The sequence below is a fragment of the Helicoverpa armigera genome, chromosome 15 (assembly GCF_030705265.1).
Source record: "Helicoverpa armigera isolate CAAS_96S chromosome 15, ASM3070526v1, whole genome shotgun sequence".
NCBI classification, from domain to species: Eukaryota; Metazoa; Arthropoda; class Insecta; order Lepidoptera; family Noctuidae; genus Helicoverpa; species Helicoverpa armigera.
This window is the reverse complement of record NC_087134.1, coordinates 4,760,243-4,783,460: the sequence shown is the minus strand read 5'-3', so window position 1 is coordinate 4,783,460 and position 23,218 is coordinate 4,760,243. Positions and strand designations below refer to the sequence as shown.

The window sequence follows — 23,218 nt, the reverse complement described above, 5'->3', positions numbered from 1 at the left end:
TCTTCGGCAATCGGCAAAAATAGGTAGCGAGTCGGCCAAAAATCACCGTATTTTTTGGGCTTATTTCATCGCCAGGATTATATACGTTTTCATACATTTGACAGGACGTGAAATGACACGGCATACGAGTTTTTCCAGTGGCTATTTTTACCATGAATCAAAAAGTGACATTATTTCCAATTTTTGCACCTCCGCGAATCCGAAAATTTCACGCTCGCTTCGCTCGCGACTCCATGTTGCCTGTGATGCTTTTATGTTCATTTAATTGCTCAAGTATCCAACACCGAAAAAATTTCGCGCTCTTCCGTCGAGGTTTCCTTTGATGTTTATTTTTTATTCCTCTGGTTCAGAAAAAGCAAAAGCGCTTTTTTCGCTAGCTGCTTCGTATTCATTTGCATTACCTTTTTTGTGTGGATATTGTACATTAATTTACAGTGGTTTTGTTTATTTTGTGTAGGCACTTAAACTAACTAAAAAAAATTCGCGCTCGCTTCGCTCGCGATATCGGCTACCCCTGAATGTCTTTCAAAGCTAGCGGGTGTTTGGAACTTCTTCTTTTAGTTGAAATAAATCGCGCTCGCTCGCCTCGCACCTGTACAAACCCAATCTATTTCTTTTTGCGTTTACTTTATCAGTTTTTAAACTGAAAACTATTCACATAGTACACAAAGTCAAGAGCGGCTAAATTGTTTTCTGGCCCGTGTGGCAGATAATGGCTACGCCTGAGTATACTGAATATGTCTCTAACTATATAACCATTTGGTGCGCTACCACACGCTACGAGCCATACCTAAGTGTATTTACGTCTTTATTTTACTTTTTACTTAAGCTAAGGTTCCGCCGAAAAATGGTGAAACAAAAAGGGTTCCGAAGCCAAAAGAATTCGGGAACCGCTGACGTAGAGACTATGAAGATGGTTACATGTTTCATGTCCAGGACTACACCTTCTTTTTCGTTTTTTTGCTGTCGCTGGGCTAAAAATGCTACTACACATCCCCTTCCCGTCGGGGGACGGGAGGGGGTATGTGGGACTCCCCGGTAAAGAAGTTCCCGGTATACTCACTAGGCCTAGTGGAACTCCGCCCTCGCCTGAGTGGAGGAGGTCTGGGAATCTATGGCGTCCAGGCCCCCACCGGCGACTGCCCGCCTAACGGCAGGCCTCTCAACCTCCCCCCAGCGGGGAGGTCCAGGACTACACCTACACTCACACCAATTCGCGCCAATTAACTTTGCATTTCTGAAGTCAACCATTTGACGTATCACGCATGTGCGTGCAGTGATGTTTTATTAATATTTTTTGTTATTGTGTAGACAATAGTAGCCACAGGACAAGCACAACTTCGTAACAAGATCTACTTATACAAACAAATTCGCAAGAAAATAAAAATGATATACTTCAAAAATTCTACTATTTGGCGCAAAATGTAGAAATCTATAAATACCTCACAAGACAAGGTAAAGCTTGTTTACAAAACTACAGTAAACTTTTGACAACAATGGTATATGGTCCTCAGAAGTGACAGCTCTAGTTCAATGTCGTGAGAAACGGCATAACGTAGCAGATGTCAGTATTCACAACTTATCGTCATTTTCAACAAGTCTACAACCCCTGCACAACCTTGAAAACCCAATTGATGTCACATTGGGGTATCGTCCCATCCTCCTAAATCAATTATCATTTATTAAGAGATTATCACAGTATTGCGATAAATCATTATTTTTGTAGCCATTATACGTTAATGGCCAAATTGCAATAAACAACTAAATTTTTGTTACTTTAATAGCAGAAAATCATAGGTATTATATAAAAAATCAAAAGCAATCATTAATAATCAAACTTAATATGAAATCAATACTAATAACAATAAAAAACCTCTTTGGATCCTCACAGTGTTAATACTGTACCTTTATTCATTAATAGGTACTAAGTATGTCTGATTGCCATCGACTCGCCAAAAAGAAGATTAAGTAGGACTAGAGTAGCACTGTGGTCTATTGATTAAGAACATAAAAATGTACATGGTAGGTAGGTATATTAGTAAGATTATACAAGAATTTCTTAAATGACCAATCTTAAAGATTTCCATTCTCACGAAATTCCACAAATAAAACCCATTCTTAAAACAATATAAGTGACACATCACAACATAATTCTACCTTTACGTAGTATTTACGCCTTCGCTAATAGATCAGTCATCCGGTTGGTATAGCGGGTCATTATTTACTCTATTATGTACAAACATTAGCGGGGAGACGACCTCACCCGTGTGTGATGGGTATTCCCCAAAGATGCTCGTCTATACTCAAAACATGAGATTACGAGCACTAAAAAATTGGTGAAGCGTAAATAGTGCTCATGTATCTAGGGTTCCGGACTTTAGATTTTTATATCTATAGTTTATACGTTATGTCTTTTAAACTTCATTAATCAAGACATTATTATCCAATTGTCTATTGCTACAAAATCATTTTTCAATCAATTATCACATTTAAGTACATGTACTTTATTATGCTATTATGTTAAGTAAATGATGAACGTTTTGTTTACAGAAGGAAACAAACAAATCGTTGATCCCTAAAAATACGTATTGTTATAACAATGACATCAAGCACATATACCTTAAATTAAAAAAAATCTTGAAATAAGGAATACCTGCAGACTAAATAAACAATAGATTTACATTTTATTATTTCGGTTCATATTCATAAAAAGAATCGTGAGACCACCACGCCCACTTTTTTGTTTTGAACTATGCGGCATTATTTTAACAAAAAAGGTCAATTTTTTGTATGCCTTATCGGTCTACAGAATTGCTCCTATTAAAGTCACGACACAAAATAGCAACAGTTAAATAAAGCACGTATGACTCACGAATATAAATCTCTCTGTTACATATAAAGGTTAAGAATATGTAATAGTTATGTAGGACATTAAATTATTAATAGTAATATAATCCAGTTCATCATCATCAACTCAGCCATAGGACGTCCACTGCTGAACATAAGCCTCCCCCTTAGATCTCCACAGATACCTGTTGGAGGCGACCTGCATCCAGCGTCTTCCGGCGACCTTTATTATCCAGTTGAACCCTAATAAAACATGCGTCATTAACAAAAACTGGAAAACTGCTTCATCAAGCAATATTTTAAGTACCTAAACGTCTTACCTCTTACGCGATACAAGCGTTTTTATACCACTTGACGAGTAAATGAAGCAATTAAAAATAAATACTGGTATCACTCACAAATCTAGGAGTTTGTTTTATTGCGTTCACCCGGGTCACCTCGGTGTTCTTGATTCTCGATACTTGAAGGTTACCTTTTGACTTTTTAATTAAATTACTTTTAGAAACAGGTTGAAGCTTATTCCAAATCTGTATTTTTTTTCCAAATTAATTATTTGTTAAATACCAAAGGCTGCTTGTTTGGAATCAAACCGCAAAATTCGTCTGAATTTTATTATGTCAGGAAGCTCATCAGCATTACATAGTCCAGAACGCAATTACTATAAAATAAGTACCTACTTACAGAAAAATATTTACAAATTACGAGTATGTACATAACTTATGCCTATAAACAACTGAACCGCATTCGTCCGTCGCGTATCTTCGACTACACCATAAAAATAAAACGCAAAGAATTTAAAATTAATGGAGGGTGTTACTCTTTTTGTCAAAATACTCAATTACTTTATCACCTGCTTCAAAAGGTGAAGGATAACTAGTAAAATACACAAACGTACCAAAAACAAAGTTATTTACTTGCGGATGTCCAGTGAAGAGAGGGAACATGTAACCATACTGGGCATCACATTCAAGAATACAAATGAACCTGTCCAATTTGAGTTTCTCGAGATACTATCGTGAGAACACATTTGTTTTTTTTTTTGCGGTTGGCAGATTGTTTTCTTCAAGAAAAGTCCCTTTGAATACGTTATAAGAATGTATGAGCTAAAAGAGGCCTAACTGGTGTATTAACATATATCTTACGAGTTGTTTCGCACCTTATGACGTGTGCTCTGAGAAAAATATATCCCGCGACCTACTAAAAAAAACTATATGACTCTTCCAGATATACCACCTATTTACATTACTACTTCAACAGGATAAGTCCTTCCTTATTGTGACCTACCTCTATAGCCATGATAGGTAATCGATGATTTTCAACTGTTTTTTTTTCTGGGGTCCTTGATGAGTAGCATATCACCGTACTTAACGTTTACTTTTACTTCCTCAATCTCACCTTTGTCTAATAGTATAATAATACCTTTCTAATCAGCTATCGAGGATATCCCATTTTTTTGGAAAAAGCCTTGAGCCTGCACATTGTTGTCTGTTTTGGTTCCTAATCACTAATTTATGCAATCTGAACTAACTTATAAAGTATTGTTTCGTTTATTTCAGTTCCCAAAAAGCTTTATTGTTAGCCTATATTTGAGTCTCAAGGTTTTGTTTAGCTCAATAGTAAAGATTAGTTTTTCAATAGGACTATTACGCAGCATTTAAATAAACAATCGGTGGGAAATACAACCACTTAGAACAAATATTGCTAATTACGTATCTTGGAATATATTTCTCAAATAATAAATAAACGGTGACCGTCAATCCGTCAATAAATATTTTATTTTGATTATTTATTCACAAGTTTATTCAAATGGCTTCAAGGTCTTATCAACCCTTAACCCTTTCTCGTCAAAGAACTAATGGTTATTATATCCCATTAAAATCGTACTATGAACCAGGAAGATCAATGACTGTGCTTCTGTCATTTGCTACCTTTTTTTTTAACGACGTCAAAAATCATCAAATGACCCCTCCCGCTGTGGGTTAGCAGCGGTGAGGGAGTGTCAGACTCTTACTGACTAAAAACCGTCGTGTTCCGTCATAGGCCTTTTATGTACCAGGGCCGCGGTATCTGTTTCGAACAACCCGCAGCCCGTCATTTGCTACCTGCTCTATAAGTCTGACAGCTCCTAATCCATTATAACTATTGGTGAATCTGCCCGAATCATGATGACGTATCATGACTCCGTATTTTGGGACCCTGAATGAAAATTAATACAAGTCATGCTCAATTTTTTATTGGGCATACTCTAGATAATGATGGAACAATTATGTGATGTAAACAAACGATATCGAATGAAGATGAAGATGACGTCCTCCTAGGCAATTATCGACAACGGTGGCTGTTCTCATGTAAGAAGATCAGCCAGCTGCGCAGGACATATTATAGTGCACAAGTATTTGCGCAGACACGGATGGCGTGCACTCTCTATTTCCTAACTCTCAAAGCCCGATGCGACGGTAATCCGACACGACCGAAGAGAGATCAGGCTCAGGGCCGACATTAACCCATTAGAGGTCAAACAAAAAGTACTTATATTATTTTGGAATTTTCTTTATTTTCATATAGAATTGGGAACAGAAAAACACAAAATACAAGAAAAATGTGAAAATTCGTAGTTTTCATGAAATTACAGGGGTGTACTCAACTGAGTACAATGACCTCCTGTGTATAAAGATGTTCGAATAATAATTTTTCGACACAAAGTATTTTTAGATACGTCATACTCTGCCAAAGAACTCTCGAATGACAAGTTACACGTCGTAGCTGTTTTTCTATTTTGACGGGATAGTGTTCAACTCCAACTTGATGAAGGCCATCGACTATTGATGCAGCATGGCGCGATTTTATTCGTTCGTTGTATCAGCCGAAAGAGGCCCACAGCTGGACAAAGGCCTCCCCTCACGTTTACCACATTGCTCGATCTTCAGCAACCCGCATCCAGTGCTTCCCGATGACCCTGGCCAGATCTTTCGTTCTTCTAGTCGAGGGCCTGCCCATGCTGCGCCTTCCATGTTGTGGTTTCCACTAAAGAACAGCCCAATCGGCCATCTGTTCTGCAAGCTACATGCCTTACCCATTACCACTTCAGCTTTGCAATTCTTCGGGCCAAGTCGGACTTTGGTTCTTCTGCGGATCTCCTCATTTCAATCTCGCAGAGAAACTCCTGGCATAGCCTCTCGTTGCTCTTTTTTTTGAGACTGAGACTTTGAGCTTCCTCTGGAGGCTCATAGTTTACCGGCGACTATTATTGGTTCACCTTGGCGAAAATGATATCGTGCGATATGACTGCGAAACTCCATAGAACTACTATTACTCCTTGCATAAAAAGGCCACGCATTAGCAAATGCCATGTACAGTACAGCAATTCTGTCCAGTGAAACAGACTGGTAGAGTTCATCCTCACGTCCCATATTGTTATTGTTTCTTTGGAATAGCCCGATATCGCTATGGCCACCTTCTCCTTCTTTATTCACACCACACCATTACACCATCTTTTGATTGTCCTCTGTGGTTCAATAGTGTCATAGTTGATTGCCATGGTATCCAGATGATATCAATAGTACCAGCTACGTCTCACGGTTGTCGATATGCTGCTGTATCCTTATTAGGACTCTCCTCTTCATCAGGCAATGCACACGTGTACAATATAAAACGGCTTCAATAACTTCTTCGAACCCCTTAGTAGCTTTTTATTCAGGAAAATGTTGCTTCTACACAGTAAGGAATTTGAAAAAATAATAGTTATTTTACTTACCTATGTTGTCATTGTACTCAATCGAGTACAGTCGTTTTTATATGAACCTAGTTTCATTTGAGGTACGAATTACTTATTATATTGTTATTTATATATTTCTTTGATATGTATTTTGAAATAATCTTACGAAAAAAACAACTAAAAAGTAGCAATAATAAAAAAAAAAAACTAAAAATGACAACATACCTCAACAACATTTCGGAAGCACAACTTCAACTGGATTTTTTTGTGAAAAAAAATCACGCTACGCACATAATAATTTTCATATAATAAAAGGGTGTTATAATCAAGTAAAATAACAAGGTTAACTACATTAACTTTACGAGATCTGTTATTTACACTTAGGAATATGACTGTACTCAATCGAGTACAGTGACTTCTAATGGGTTAACGTGCTCTCCGATGCACGATTTATGAGAAGTCCTGAATTCTACGTGTGCCTTTAAAAGAAATAAAGCGTGTTCCGACAAGATTTTCTATGATCTAAATTAGTTACGTCATAGTTAAATCGTTTATTAATATTTTTAACACCTACCAAAGCTCGTTCAACTTCAAAACCGCAAATCATGCACAAAAAAGGGAATACTAAAGTTTTCCTTAAGCTATTACACTCTGCAGTTTTTTTCTTTGCTATGAATAACTTTGTTTGAAATTAATGATGACGGAAGATTGGTAACGCTTGAAGATTATCTGAAACATTGTGCAATAAACTATGAGGAAAATGATGAATAAGCTTTTTTGATTTAGGAAGTTAATCTCTGGGTTTTCACTTCGTGGAATTTTTAAAATATTTTATTTGAATTTTCCATAACAGATTCAGATAGGTTAGAAATTATCGCTAAGCCAGCATTTTCCGGGTTTTCAGAGCTTAAATAGATAGATAGTATATACTTTATTGGTACACCAATTTTACATTTTTAATCCATCTGGTTAAAGTAGGTGACATAATGGGCGGTCTTAGAGCTTAGGGCTCATACAGTATTTCATTTATTTAAATATTTAAAGACAGTTATGATATTAATGACAAACTGAGGCGAGACAAATACATAATAATAATTTTATACGGATGCTAGTGTTACTCTATTATCGAGATGTCTTAGGATGATTCAAAATATGCATCATAGTACGTGGATGCGTTACAAAAATATCTGTACTTATGTGGTTTACCTTGATGATATAAGTGATTATTATAGTTGTCATCATACAGAGTGCAAAACAACACATATGCATATTAATTGTAGACTCATTCAAATGGCTGTTTTTCCCAATTACGTATGTAAAGTAGCTGTTTCTCGCGGTTTCACAAGCTTCCTTTGGGAACCACTTCACCCACCCGATAAAAAGTAGCCTACAGCCTTTGCTGATAAATAGGCTATATAATGCTGAAAGATTTTTTCAAATCGGTCAAGTGATTCCAGTGATTACCTCATTCAACCAACACACGGTTCAGCTTCATAAAGCACAGATTCAGTCATTACATGTCGCAGAATGATTTCTGAAAGGTAAGATAGGCTCTTAAGTATAACTTGGCAGTATTTCGAATTTTCAGAGAGACGGTTTAAGATTTTTCCTGCCACACAAACTACTTTTCCCTAAAATAAAATAATTTTGGAGATGAATTTAAAGGAGTTTTCGATTTTAAGATATTTAGGATAACTTATATTGTTATGCATTGGAAATGTTAATAGTTACGGAGGAGTCAGAAAACAAAAAGTTTGCCAACTAGATTTAGGTGCCCGGAGGTATGGTTTCCCGGTAACATAGTGGTAAATAGAAACTACTGAATTTGGTTTTCGGTCAGTAAATAATATTATGTATTTTCAAAAATATAAAGGAAACCTGATAATGCTGTTCTTTTGGACATTTTCATTTTAAAAATAAAACAACCGATTTTTGAAAATTCGCAAAGAGGATGATATTATATTACGACATTATTGACCTAACGGAATATAATATAGCTGTATCTAATGAGATCGATTAGGGCAGAGTAAATACCCTTTTCCACAAATGGGTAAAAAAATAAATATTATGGGAAAATATAATGTAATCATACATTCATTAATCGTCACTCCGCGAAGTCTTTAATCTTTGTCAAGTTATTACACGTGATGTTCCGTTAAGTGCTTATTTTTTGTCCTTACCTATCAAGGTTAGGGTCAGCCTCATTCTAAAAGCAGTTCCGATAAGGGCCGACTACTACTTTTTAAAATACTATAACAACGTAAATAATGAAACACTTGTGTATTCAGAATTACCCATCTATGACAAAAATGCGTACATCCGCCTATAGAAATGAATTTGCTTCAGTTTTGTCACTAAGTTTGAACTTGTTATAACAATTTTGATGGATACTCTTATTAAAGTGTTCGCGATAAACGTTTGATGTAAAGTAAAAAAACGTAGGTGCTATTTGGAAAATACTTTTTTGAAAATCTTGCATAGTAATGTGTCGAGAGTAGCGGTTATTTACCCGGCGTGAGTCAGAGAAGAGTAGCTCGCGACTCCAGCGCGTATATAAATACTTGTCTACGAGCGAACACCAGCAACATTACCACACAGCACTCACCACAATGAAGACTGTAAGTTATTACGAGCTTATAAACAAAATAAAATACTTACCTCTTAAAATTTAACTTTAAATTCACATCACATACCTGCTTAAAATTTTTTTATCATTTAATTTTACTTTGAATATTTATAACTGAAAATATTTTTTGACCTAAGTTAAGCATATCAAAGCGGTCTTCACCTAACCACCCCATTTACTTTAGACAATTCTGATCAAATTATTAACTGTGTTTATTCTTTTTCAGTTTATATGCGTCGGCCTGCTGGCATGCGCATGCGTGGCGTACGCGTCAGCCATCCCCGTGGAGGCTGCAGTAGCTGCCAGTGACTCTGCACCACTCCTGGTGGCAGTAGAAGGAGGTGATGAGACGCTGAAGACCGATGAGTCCCGCTGGGGCGGCTGGGGCGGCGGCCACAGGCATGGTGGATGGGGAGGCCGCGGATGGGGCGGCGGCCGCGGATGGGGTGGCGGCGGCGGCTATGGTGGTGGCGGCGGCTACGGAGGCGGTGGCGGCTTCGGCGGCGGCGGCGGCTTCGGTGGCGGCGGCGGCTTCGGCTACGGAGGCGGCTTCGGCTATGGAGGCGGCGGCGGTTGGGGACGTTAACACCAGTGCAGTGTACATGAATTCCATTTGGTATTTACATCTGTGATGATATCTATAACTTTGAAGTTAAATTATAAAGTTTAAGCACATCTGTGTCTATTATTCAATTCAGTTACCATTTTAATGCACAGCTGAAGTAATAACTCGGTCCAGTGTAGTCCTAAATCTTCATGTCCATTCAGTGAGTTTTTGGTGTCATAAATGATAAACATTTTCCCATACAACCCCCCATTTGGGCACAGCCTCTACTCGTAGAAACAAAAGTAGCTTGCTCAAAGACAATTAGCTCCTCGACATCATCTCATTAATCAGCGGTGTGTATGATGCATTGATTCTGTGCTTAGCTATAGAAAATATGATTTTGAGTAAAGAACATAATACACTTGACTAAATTTAGTCGTCTAAATGATTCAGTCACTAAATTCAGTCAAATGTAATCGCATTTAGGAAGGTAGGTTTCATTAAATCATTTAGAAACCTAATTAGACAAACCTATTTAGACGACTGAATTTAGTCAAATGTAATAAGCCCTTAAGTTCCATAGGTAAATATCTTATTGCCAGTTTTCAACCTGGCACAATGGTATGGTATTATGTGAAAGATACAGTGATTCCAGAGGTACAGATAAAATTTACCATAGATAAAAGAATCGAATAAATCATTGGTTGAAAACCTATATAACGACGTTAACCGATATCAATGTCAAATCATATTTTACCTACTAAACTGACATCCCTACATCGCATCGATTAGAAAAAGGTAGCTAGGTACATAAACTGCAGAAATATACGACTCTTTGTTTCAATGTACTCATTCATCAAAACAGAAATACATAAGTTTATCGTCAATTGTATCTTTATATCGGAAAATACACAGTGGGAAATGTTTTTAGGTTTGCAAGAGTCATTAGTTAAATATTTTTAATACCTATGTTCATTTTTCTAGAGGCGCTTATAAAGGCATCGTAATTGGACTGATGTCTATTAACATGTCGTGATATGTACAAAGAAATAGTGAACGAGTTCGTAGGTTTTGGTTTCGAATACCAAGGAACACATGAAGACCATCAAAATGTAATACAGGAGATGTTAAATAGAATTTACAAGCTACACCAGAAAAAAACCAGAGACGAGACAGGGTTTATTGAAGTCACTTAGTATATTTTATCAGAAAAAAAAACCCTCTCTATTCACTTAAAAAGTGGATCTCATACAAAATATTAAGATGTAAGTAAATTGACGTCCAAGCTCTCGACTATTGAAGTGACTATTAAGTGAATATTAAAGAGTACTTACTTCATTATTTGGAGATTTGCCCCAGTAGAACTGACATAATAATTTCACTATCATGATTATTACCTGCGAGACTAAATGGTGTATTCATAAAAAAAAAATTAAAACACACAGTTACCCATATTTTAGATCTTAGATACTTAGATTTCTCGATAGATTTAGGAATCACCAAATTGCACAATATATGCAAGATATTTTGCAATAGCTTAGTAATTATTGGCTAAATAACCACAAGATGGGAAAACACAAGAAAACTTCAAGATCAGTGCTCCACCAATTGTCAATAACATCATTAACATGCTAGTAAAATAAATTACTCACCAACTTAACATGCAGAGTAAACAAAGATTTTTGGTAAGTAAACAATTATTAAACAAAACACAACTACTTACTTGACCAAAAATATTATTAAAACTTTAGAAGAAGAATATTAAAAGGTTTACATGAATCACATACAGTCTTCAAGTCTTCAACAGCAATAGACAACATAAATATAAGATTAACAATTTACTCTTTCATCATTTTCAATTCAGTGTGTTGATGTATCGACTGTAATCAGTAAAATATGTACTATATTAGTCTGTACTATAAATATGCGTTTCACTCTTAATTTAGGTACTGTTGGATTCGAAGCCAGTGTATAACCATTTAAACCGACATCATTCTTAAAAGAGACATCAGTCAGTGAGGACCTAAAATGAAGCCTTGAGGCATCCCCTTTATTATCAGAGATAATGCGCCTCAAACTTTTTGTTCTCATTTTCGTCTGACTTACTTTAGGAAACAATGGTCAATAAATTACTTTTCATGAGAAGAATCACTCTTTAATCCATTGATTTATTTTATTATCTTTATGTTTAATGCAATCAAAAGCCTCTGATGGAATCAAGCTATAATATTTAAACAGCTAAGAGCCCCTACACAGCAGATGAGCTGTCAACCAACGTTGACGGACGTTGACGGACAGTTTATTTTAAAGGTAAATCAGATCAAACTTGTATTACGTCGGTTTGAAATCGGCAGGATACCTTCGTGTGTTCCTGTCAATATACTCGTAATGTACTGACCTGACTATCCTTCATCTCTATACTTATTCGTAAGCCCGATCAAACTGTAAGCCAACTAATAGTTTGCAGTGTTATTATTTATTTTCTTGTTAATTTCTTTACAAAAACTGTTCAATGCGTTCAATAGCTCTTTGTTTACACCTACGCTCTTCAGACACAAGGCTGCGTGGGTGTGACAGGTTGCTAAGAATTACATTATAGGTGCATCATTCATGCTCGTTTTCTCAACAACTTAGGATACTATTAACAATACGAATCCACTTAAAGTTTATACAAGAAAATACATCTTTAAAAGCTTCTTACAAAGACCGGATGAATAAAATTAAAATGATCGATCTCCCCAAGTGCATGCACCTAGCTAAGTATTTATTGCAAGCACCTACAGAAACTGTGATAGCAGAATTATACATAAGTGTCATGTTATGTTAGTAACTTAGAAATTCAACCCTGAATTTCACGAAGTCAAGAACTTATTGTTGCCTTATCTCTCGTCTAGCTTCCATCAGAGGTTACGCCCGCGTCCCGTAGGAGCTATTTGGTGCTCCTGGATGGAAAAATAAAAACTGAATAGATGGGCTACAGAGTTTTACGATAAATGAGCTTTCTTACCCTTAAATACTTTTTAATTGCCCTATCAGTATCAGTATGAATGGACAACGGCTAATCAAGTATTGGAGAGATTCGATTTAGTAGGACATTACCATCAACGGAATCTGTGTGAACAGGCTCAGACGTCAGATATTTCCTTACTTCCTTTTCATACTGTTTAGTTATTAAAAGAAGAAATCCACTCCAAAGTTCATTTGTTTTCTAAGTTAGCCCTATTAGAACAAACTACTTGATCTGCCTAACATGAGCCTACCGTAACGGTTGAATCATTTTTGTTTTCGCAAATTCTTTCACACAATATTAAGCTCACATTCAGAGACGTGTTTTACGACTCAATATTCTAAAACCAGTTGTGGCATTATGTGTGACTAAGATCAAGTTCAAGACTGTTAACCAAACAAGTTTTAACGTAAACAAATAGACACGTCATTAACTGATCGATTTTGAGTAGAAACGTTGGCACATTATTAGCATTAGATATTTGCATGCAATAAAAAGTTGGTAATTTTAGGGTTTTTCAGAAATTGGTTTTACCAATGTCACTAATGCAATGTCATTGCCGTTGAGTAATACGTATGCAATCACATGTAATATATATATATAATATTTTACAAGTATCATACTATTTTAATTAGTATCCCTCTGTTGATGCAGCGCGAGGGACTGCCAGACTCGTACTGACTAAAACTCACCACGTTCCTTCTTAAGCCCTTTATATACCATGGCCGCGATGTCTCTTCAAGCAGTGGTCAAAAACCTTTCAAAGCATACATTTTATGAACATGCGATTTTTTAGATATGGGGAATTTTTGCTTTGCCTAAGATAAGGAAGGTCACGACTGACATTCAAACTAACTCACTCTTAGCAGGTTAAACAAGAAATATTAACGAATCTGGACCAACATTTTTTGAAAAAATCCTGATACTGGTCGTGATAACGAGAACAAGATATGAAGGATTAGTGTTTGGCCTTTTTATGTTCCCCGCCTTTCAAAATTGAACTTGCCCAAAAATGCGAGCTAAAAGCGTATAGAGCTAAATCCCTAAATAAAATTGATTCAACCAATTTCATGACACTAGGATACGGTGATCGTGAATAGTACAGGGATTGAGCAAAGAAATTCCATACCTCTAAAGTAGAGCACTAAGATATCCAGAATGGATATTAATATATTCTAGTAGCTTTCAGCACCCATCAACACCCGCGGGCGTTTGAACACACATCATCATGTCATCTTCATTGGAATAATCATCTTGGTATAATATGCGTATAAGTACCATGAAAACAAATAAAAACCGGTTACTAATTTCTACAGGCAAATGTTGATGAACCTTAGTTTTTGTTCATGACAGGAAAAACTGATACGCATCAATTTTGGTATGCAGTACTTACAAATTATTTTTCGAACATGTTCCTTTATTTCGCAAACAGACCCTTAAATATTCTTTAACTCTTGAAATCCTTGAAAATAGCATTGACCTCAACCTTCATATCCAACAGTGGTAAACCAGTTAAATCCTTGATTGTACAAAATGCTTGATCACACAAAGTTGAGCGACCGATCTCATTGAAGGTTATCTTCAGTAAAACTTGTTTAAGTAAATAAATGGGCCTTTAGCTAGAAAATTATTGTATGTTTTTAATCTAGATATTGTCTCTCCGGGACTACATTCTGCTTATTTGTGTACGATTCGTTTGGATGCAGTTCCCGGCCGCTTCCAAACTTTAATCCTTTGGGAAATCAACGGGCTCCTCCTTTATTCAACAGTTGACGTTCTTTGAGATGTTAAGGTACAAAAAGTAGCAAGTAGGTAAGTTCTTCTTAAGCCAAAACAGAAGAAAAGAAGTAGTGAAATCTATTACAATACTTAAGCAATTAAGGCTATTAACAACACACAATGCATAGGGAGCCACCAGGAAGTCCCGCATAAGAAGCACAGTTAGGATTTTCAATAAATTCGGTATCAGATTTTACGATAAAACTTGTCAGTTAGAGTCCCGTTATAAAACCGTTTCTTGAATTAAGTATTTAAATTCAGCCAGCATACAAGGAAAAGAAAATCACCTTATCTTCATCTAATCCTTTTACGTATCACGCACATGCACATGTCATTCGCAGTCACTTGCGTAATTCATGTCATTATCCTCATCTAGGATAGTTTTATAAATATAACCTAGTTACATACCAAATGAAGCATTAGCAGTACCTACATTGTACGGTTTACGTACAGGCATTTTTTTGCTAACGTCGCGCGACCTACTTTCGCGAGTCGATTTAATTATTTTTGTATTATTTAGTGTTCAGTTGATTAGAACTATACCCACGATTAGCATCCCACGGAACTAGTGTAACTTGCACAATAAACTATTGAACGGGAAATCTGTGGTCTTTTTCAACTCAATACAAACTAACGACGCCTGAGGTCCATACATCAAGAAATGGTCCTTCGAGCCGGATCCAGAGTGTGAAGCGTGTCTCTATTTGTCGATAGCCATTATTCTACCGACTTCTGAAAAGGAGGTTTTCAATTCGACAGCGTTTATCAGTCTGACATATACCACAATAGGGTATTTTAGTCTAGATGAGAAAAAACTTAAAAGTGTATTACAATGATTGTTTAGAGGAAAAGCAATCGGGAAATGTTAGTTTCACTTCGTAAGGTACATAAATATATTTTTTATTGCAGTTTAAAGTTTTTAGGTTTTTTTATCTGTCTTTGAACACTACGAAATGTCGCCGCCATGCTAATGACGTCATTACGGTAGTAAACAACTTTTAACCAAGTTTTTCTCATATTTATATCCACTGGTACTTGAATCCATAATTTGTCTGGTGTTTTTACACTAGTGTTCTCACATTCAGAAACAACACACCAACGATACGGAGCATAATTACTCATTATTAAAATTTTCAATACATATCAAAATATGTATTACTGACAGCTGTAGTTTGCTTACTAACGTAATGACGTCATGACCAAAAAACAATCATGGCGTCCGTTGTGTGCCGCGTTTTCGCGAAATACGCGCGAAATTTGAAATTATGATAAAACAACATAACGTGAGAAAAAAAATTATTTTTAATTTTTTAGAGATATATTAAGACTAAAGAATTTATTTAATATATATTTCAAAAATGCATGTAATACCCTATTGAAATATATTTTGTTACTATCATCATCTTCACCTTGTGAGCCTTTTCCAACTATGGTGATCTTCACACTGCCCCGCATCACGCTGCATCTTGCGTGTCGACGCATCTACGCGCCTTCCTGCGGGAGTGCAGATCTGCATCATCGTGCGGGTTTTTCACGCACTCACGCGCGTAGGTGCGTTTTGTAAATTCACGCACAGCGGCTCTCATCGAGTTCCATTTTCAAATATACACGTCACGCCCATTCAAAATCACGCGCGTCACTGCGGGATCAGTGTGCCATACCTTGCGTTTCGCCCCGCACCTACGCGCGGGGGTGCGTGTTTCTCCGCATGTATGTGCGTGATCCGCATGAACGCGCGTGGATGCATTTTCAGTGTGTTGGACTATGCGTGTTTTCCATACAAACTGAGATATTTCCATACAACGGAAAAAAACGCATCCACGCACCACGCTGCATCATGCGGGGCAGTGTGATAATCGCCAAAGTTGGAGTCGGCTTATTTTGTTGCTAATACAGCAGACATGAAAGTGTCAATGTGTGATACTAAATTGGTGTCCTATATTAAAGTAGATGTAAATAATCTCTGGCCTTCGTCTAGAAAGGATAATACCGCAGTGTAGAAATATGATCCTAGTAATTCGAGAGACTTGTAACGAATCCTACGAAAATAAACAGTCTACTTAGTTTATATACGGGTGTGGAGTATGTGGAGTACTAGTGCTTTCCTGCAACACTATGCACTGTCTGAAGGAACTACTGCGTTCACCCGAATAAAAAGCAGTTTAAAGCCTTTCCAATAGATCGTTTTGCCCAGTTGTCAACCTCACCTGCAGCCGTGCATTGAAATACCGACGATGCTCTGGCGAGGGAGCGGTATAACGATATTAAGTGCCTCAGTGGTCAGAGATGAGCAGCAGCACCTCTGAAGCTAAAAATATCCTACACTGCGGAACTTCACCAAACAGATATGCCCAGCGCGGTGTGCGGTAAGGGAAAATCCCCTCAGCTTGAAGGGCCTTTCTTCAACAGTGGACCTCTTTCGGCTGTGATGATGATAACGACAATAACGTCGAAAGACAGCTCAAGCAATTCTTATAGACTAAAGAGGATGTTCTCACCCATGCTGTTTTTATTCCTATTTAAATACCTAGATGGTAATTTATATTTTGATTTTTGCTAAGGCATTCACCGGGATGACATAAACTAGTATTTTGAAGGTCAGTCTAGTGGGAACTTGAATCACAACTTTGTTTTGAAAAACACGTCTGTTTAAATTGCTCCGCTATAATTATTGTTATTTCGTTTATATAAAAACAAAACAGATTTTTTATCATTTTGTAAGAAACTAGCCGTTTTTCCGCGGTTGTAGCCCGCTTCCAGTGGGAACTACTGCTCATACCGGGATTAAAATGTAGCCTATTCTATCAGTGAAAGAATTTCGGAAATCCGACCTTCTAAAGATTACCCAGTACATACAAACTTCAAAATTTTACCTCTTAATAATGTTAGCATAAAACACCTTAAAAAAGAACCTTTTACTACAACTACTTTATCCGCACATCACAGACTTAAAGTCGGTACACGTGCGTGCAAAATAAATGACGCGTTAAACCGCTTATTATTTTATGAGAAAAAAACAGGTCAGAAACATACTGGCTGGATAGTGACCGGTTCCGTGACTCAATTTATTTTGTAGGTGTGTGTGTTTTTTTTGCAAGATTAATAGGCTCATTTAATTAATACGATTATTATTCAATCAGAAACACGTGTTTTTATTTTTTTATCTAAAAAAACGTGAAATATTGACGTATTTTTGCGGTGAGAAGAATCTGACCAAAAGTGGAAAATGGATGAGAAACCTTATTAATTCATAACCTTATTAATTTAGCTCTTAATAAAAGTGTAAACAGTGCCAACCAATTGGATGACAAAATAATTAACAGTGATTGATTATTATTTGTCACGTTTCTTTTTACCTTGATATTACTGTATCTACATAATATGTGATAATAACATAAGTAGGTATTACATAACTCGATTACCTAACTCTACATATTATTACCCATTAACTTTTATTGCACTCCATATCATACATTCAGTACATTTCGCAGACAATGGTGGACACAATTCTGGGTGAAACTCGCCCTTGCCCGAGGGCAAGCCCATATAACCATTTTTGCGAACATAACGTAACCGTTTCGACACTTAGTGTCGACACTGATCTATCTCGAAACATAATCTCGTCGACGTTCCGTGTTAGCGCCGTCGCTGCAACTAAAAATGGGGAAGATCTCGACACAATAAACAAGTAACATTTGGTTTCTAATTTACGTCGCCGTGTCGTAACATTGTTACCATATTTTAACCAGAGTTCGCACTAATCATTCAATCATTCATTCGTTCGATCAATTTCGTTGGCTCGTGCGTGGGTGACACGACGAAATAATACAAAATCCCAAAATGATGGTTGAAGTATGATAATGATAATGAAGTAAACAAAGTTTTAGTTTTCATTAATTAATATGGTTAATAATGCTCAAATCTTATTGGGAAAAAAAGTTTACTGTGTAATTTCTTTGAATATGTTGATATTTCCAACGCGCCACCGTAATATCATGTTTTAATAATTCTGGCGAAAGAAAAACTTTTGTTAAAATAAAATAAAAATATAAAATGATGCACATCGAGTGCTCAAAAGCTTCCCTTTAAATACAATATCAAATATTTTAATCCTAATACAAATTATTTTAGCAAGATTTACTCATAAAATTGCTAAATAATGAACTATGAAAAAACATTTTTGATGTTTGTTATGAAAAATATGCTCGTCGCAACTAGTCACAAAGTTACGATAATGTGTCGACACGTGTCGACATGTTACGGTAACTTGTTACAAAATTACTAGATTTTTAAGATGGTTTCTCTTAACATTTGGTTACAGTGTTTTCCAAAGTTTTTATCAAGATGCCTTTTTGCATTGTTCTAACCAAAGAAGGCTCATCAGAATTAATATCGCTTGTACCGAGTAGGTACTTGGGTTAAAGACGAAGACGTCTTGTTTTGGCCGAGAAAAAGAAAAAACAGCGATTTGGAGCTCGAAAGTTGAAACTTTGGCACTAGGGACTATACCAATAAGCTCCTCGGTACGAAATTCCGTACTGTTTTCCTGTAAATGGCCTAGAAAAGAATAAGTTTTGAGTTCAATAAAATGGGTATCCGTCAATTTGCCCTACCAACAATGCAACATCATGAAAAAAATATTATTATAATAAAAAAAAACCTACATGTACTCGTACGAGTACAATATTTTGGGGCGTACTTATTTCTTTAATTCTTCTGTAAAAAGTTGAAGTCCATCGGAATTTACGTAAGGTTTTTGGTTCTTTACTCATTTTAAATTTCATTAAATGGTTGATAACGGCAGAAAACATAGACAGTTTGAGAATAACTGGCTCTCGTCATGTTTTTATATATGCAAGTTAGTGTCAAAGTGTTCTGGAACATCGACTACACCATGTTACTACCCCGTTACAACACAATTGTGTCAACATTGCACATTGGTTACAAACCAAACGCAAAGTTTATAAAAAGTGTGGTTACCAATTAAGCTGTAAAGTATCGACACAGCGACCACACAAAGTTACTGAATCTAGTTTCCGTCACATTTTTACTGAACCGTTACAACACATAAAAGCTAATCCATACACAGTCACGTTGTGTCGTACCTGTTACGAAACTGTTGCGACTTGTTACATCTTTATCATATCTGCGACCAAAAATGGTTGTATGGGAGGCTTCACCCATAATTGTGTTCACCCAGAAGGAGAGGGGGTTCACCCAGAACTGTGTTTTGTTACAGCAAACCTTAACATAAGAGAGTTATAATTATCAGGACAAGTCTGGACAGGTTACAGGCATAAATCCTCTAACAACGAAAAGGGTCAGTTAGCATAAGATATGGCATAAGAAGAAAAACACAACACAGGCTTGCATCCACCATACAGGCATTGTAAGACTGCTGCGAAAGATCCAATATTCTCTATGCGCGGTCTGTCTTAAAATCCAGATTCCAATAGATAAATTTTTTACAACACCTCTTAAAATCTGTGCCTACATCTAAAAGGCAAATAACAGATTATAGAAGAATTACAAAAGCAGTCTTAAAGAGTATAGAAAGGGAATCAAATTTATTGGAACACACCTACAAATGCGCAGACTTGCAAGGGTTCCAATTACCCTAGGTAAACAAGATGCATCTGCAAATATTTGTATAAATGACACAGAGATGCTATAAACTACACACTTAAGTGCACATACATATTTGTTACGATTTTCCCGGTAAAGCGTTAAACGTACAAATTGTACCTATAAGCTAGAAGTAATTGTTTAAAACAATGTACATAAAACGCAGTATGAGATGCCCTCATCGACCTCATGTGAGTATATAAGGGTCCTGTCTATTGCCACTGGCATAGTAGTGCAAGTACGTCTACAATGAACACAGTAAGTACTAAACTTTATCCCTGTAATATTTGAATTTGTCTCAGAACCGCAAATTGTCTTGTGACATTTATTTAGCAGCAAAATAGCAAAGATTTTGCAAAAATCTTGGTCTACTCCTTGGTTCAACTGTTCTTTAGACATGGGAGATAAGCCTCCCATCTTCTGCACATCAGTTATTTAATTCTCATCCCTGCCATAAATAAGGCTCAAAATTATGCCCCTGTCTATAAGAAGTAATATCTTCTACTCTTTGGCAGATGAATTTTCCTTTGCACCATAAACAGCATTGTGGACAATATCAATACGACTGTCGGTGTTAGAATTTCTCCACTTTAAACATTTCAAAAATATTCTTCTTCTTTTGCAAGCCACCTGCCTTACTCCGATTTCATTCCTCACGATTCTTTGTGAATTAACATTTATTTTCTATCTTTCTACAAAAAGGCACTGAGTTGGTTCAGAGGCATGACCATCCTAATTAAAAGAAAAGCACCTGCCTTCTTCTTAAAAAGTGTCAGGATATGAGCAGGCCGGCATTTTGCATAGGTCGCATAACCTTAATACTAACAGTTGCCAGAGAAAAAAAATAACCGTTGTAGAATCCACTGACTGATTTCTTATACTATACCTGTAACTCATTATCATCAGCCACTGCTGGACATAGGCCTCTCCAAGTGCACGCCACTGAGATCTATTTTCGGCTTCTCGCATCCAGCTCCTGCCAGCCGTCTTGCGCAAGTCATCACTCCACCGTGCCTGAGGACGTCCTACACTATGTTTGCCGTTTTCCACTCTAGAACTCTTTTACCCCAACGGTTATCAGTACTTCGGCTAATATGGCCAGCCCACTGCCACTTCAGCTTGCTGATTCGGTTTTCCTCATGTGCAGTACCTGTATCTGTATATATTATTTCTTATTTATTTAAATAAATAAATATGAATTAGTTCATTATTTCTTACATATTAGCTGCCAGGGCAGGTAAAAGAATAAGTAGGTAATAAAAAAACATTGTGGTTATGATTCTGTTACGATAACCTCCCGTTTTACCCACTCCAAGATTAACGAAGATCTTCAAACATTCTCTCATTTCCAGTTCACTTTCTTCGCCTTGGTAATCTGCGCGATCTTCGCTCTGGTGAGCGGAGTTCCGCAGCCGGACGCAGAGATATCTATCACTGGAGCAGGGCCTGTTCCTGCGGAGTTGTTCGAAGGAGCTGAGTCCCGAGGATACAACCGTCATGGAGGCGGTGGCGGCCACGGACACTATGGACATGATCACCACCACGGACATGGACATCACGGACATGGACGTTAAGGACCAAAGCACTGTTTTTTCGAAGTACTGTTCACTGATTTCGCCATGTTTATTTTTTTGTAATAAAAGCAATTGATTGGATTTAATTGTTTGATTTTTCCTGGATTATAAGTGAGCTTTATACTTTGTTTACAAATCATTTTCTACGGGAAACTGTTTTCAGGAAATAAAGAATACTATCCTATGTAATTCATCATCATCGTCCTGCCTTTAACAGAATTTTATTAGAGGTCTATAGGGGTTTTATAGGTGGTACCTATCAATGGAGCAAGGCCTGTTCCTGCGGAGTTGTTCGAAGGAGCAGAGTCTCGAGGATACAACCGTCATGGAGGCGGTGGCGGCCACGGACACTATGGACATGATCACCACCACGGACATGGACATCATGGCCATGGGCGTTAAGGACCAATGCACTGTTTATTCGAAGTACTGTTTACTGATTTCGCCATGTTTATTTTTTTGTAATAAAAGCAATTGATTGAATTTATTTAATTTTTTGCCTGTTTTGTTTTTTTTTATGAAACATATCACAATAGAGTAAAGCTTCTCCAATGACAATACTTTTAACAAAATAAAGCACGGATGACGAATTGGAATAATGTAAAACAAAATATTCAATGCAATGTTAAATAAGAACGATCCAGACACACTTAATACCAATACTCTTGAAGATAAAAAAAAATCTCGAAGATTAGCTGTTACAGTGCATATAAATATTGTGATTACATGGCACATATAGGTACATTTACAAATGAATTCCTTTAAAAATTAAAAATGAGTTGATCAGCATAAAATTGAAGAAAAAAAACAAGCTTTTGTCAATTACACTCACGGAACCAAAAAAATACGTTTTTTTAAAATAAGTATTTCAGTTTAAATATAAATGTATACCTACATTTTTTTAATACATAGTAATTTAAATGCAAAAAATACACGCTCTTCGCCCTGTGCCATTTTGACACTGATGGCGTCAGTGCATGGAGCCCCTTCAGCTACACCAACACCGCTAAACACCCCCACAACAGTTATGGATACATAAATTCCATTATGGACACGGCCGAAGGGACCATGGGTGCTATCGGAGCCATAGGGGATAAATGAAGCCATGAGTGTGGCCAGACTGAACCCCATCGTAAACAAATTCCTAACACCCCCAGACAATACCACTGGGGGTGTCACGGGTATTTTTGTAAGGAGTCGTGACACCCTGAGATGAATAAGTGGTGTAGGTACTATTGAGTTTACTGTAATACGGTAGTTTCCAACGAGTCAAATTCATTACTTTTATTTAACTGTCAAAAACTGTCACTTTCTTTGCATTATGTATGTAAGCGCAACATATGACGTCACAGATTTTTCACATCAAACTGGATTCTTATTTAGCTTATATTATCAATAAAAAAATTTAATCAATTATTCCATCAAAACGATAAATGGAAGTGACATTATTTTTAGATGCTTCACTAAATGAATATGACAACGTAATTTATTTTTGACC

General features: G+C 36.7%; 1 protein-coding gene and 1 non-coding gene across 2 annotated transcripts; both read left to right on the top strand.

Annotated features, from left to right (window-relative positions):
• Window positions 1-9,027: 9,027 nt before the first annotated feature.
• On the top strand, window positions 9,028-9,863 carry LOC110376382 (uncharacterized). Its single transcript, XM_021334847.3, has 2 exons — window positions 9,028-9,180; window positions 9,415-9,863. The coding sequence occupies exons 1-2, from the start codon at window positions 9,172-9,174 to the stop codon at window positions 9,772-9,774; spliced, it is 369 nt and encodes a 122-aa protein (XP_021190522.3). The 5' UTR covers window positions 9,028-9,171; the 3' UTR covers window positions 9,775-9,863.
• Window positions 9,864-20,213: 10,350 nt separating this feature from the next.
• On the top strand, window positions 20,214-21,801 carry LOC110376389 (uncharacterized). The gene is made up of 2 exons (XR_010277224.1): window positions 20,214-20,404; window positions 21,499-21,801. It is a non-coding gene; the product is annotated as an uncharacterized LOC110376389 (transcript).
• The last annotated feature ends 1,417 nt before the right edge of the window (window positions 21,802-23,218 follow it).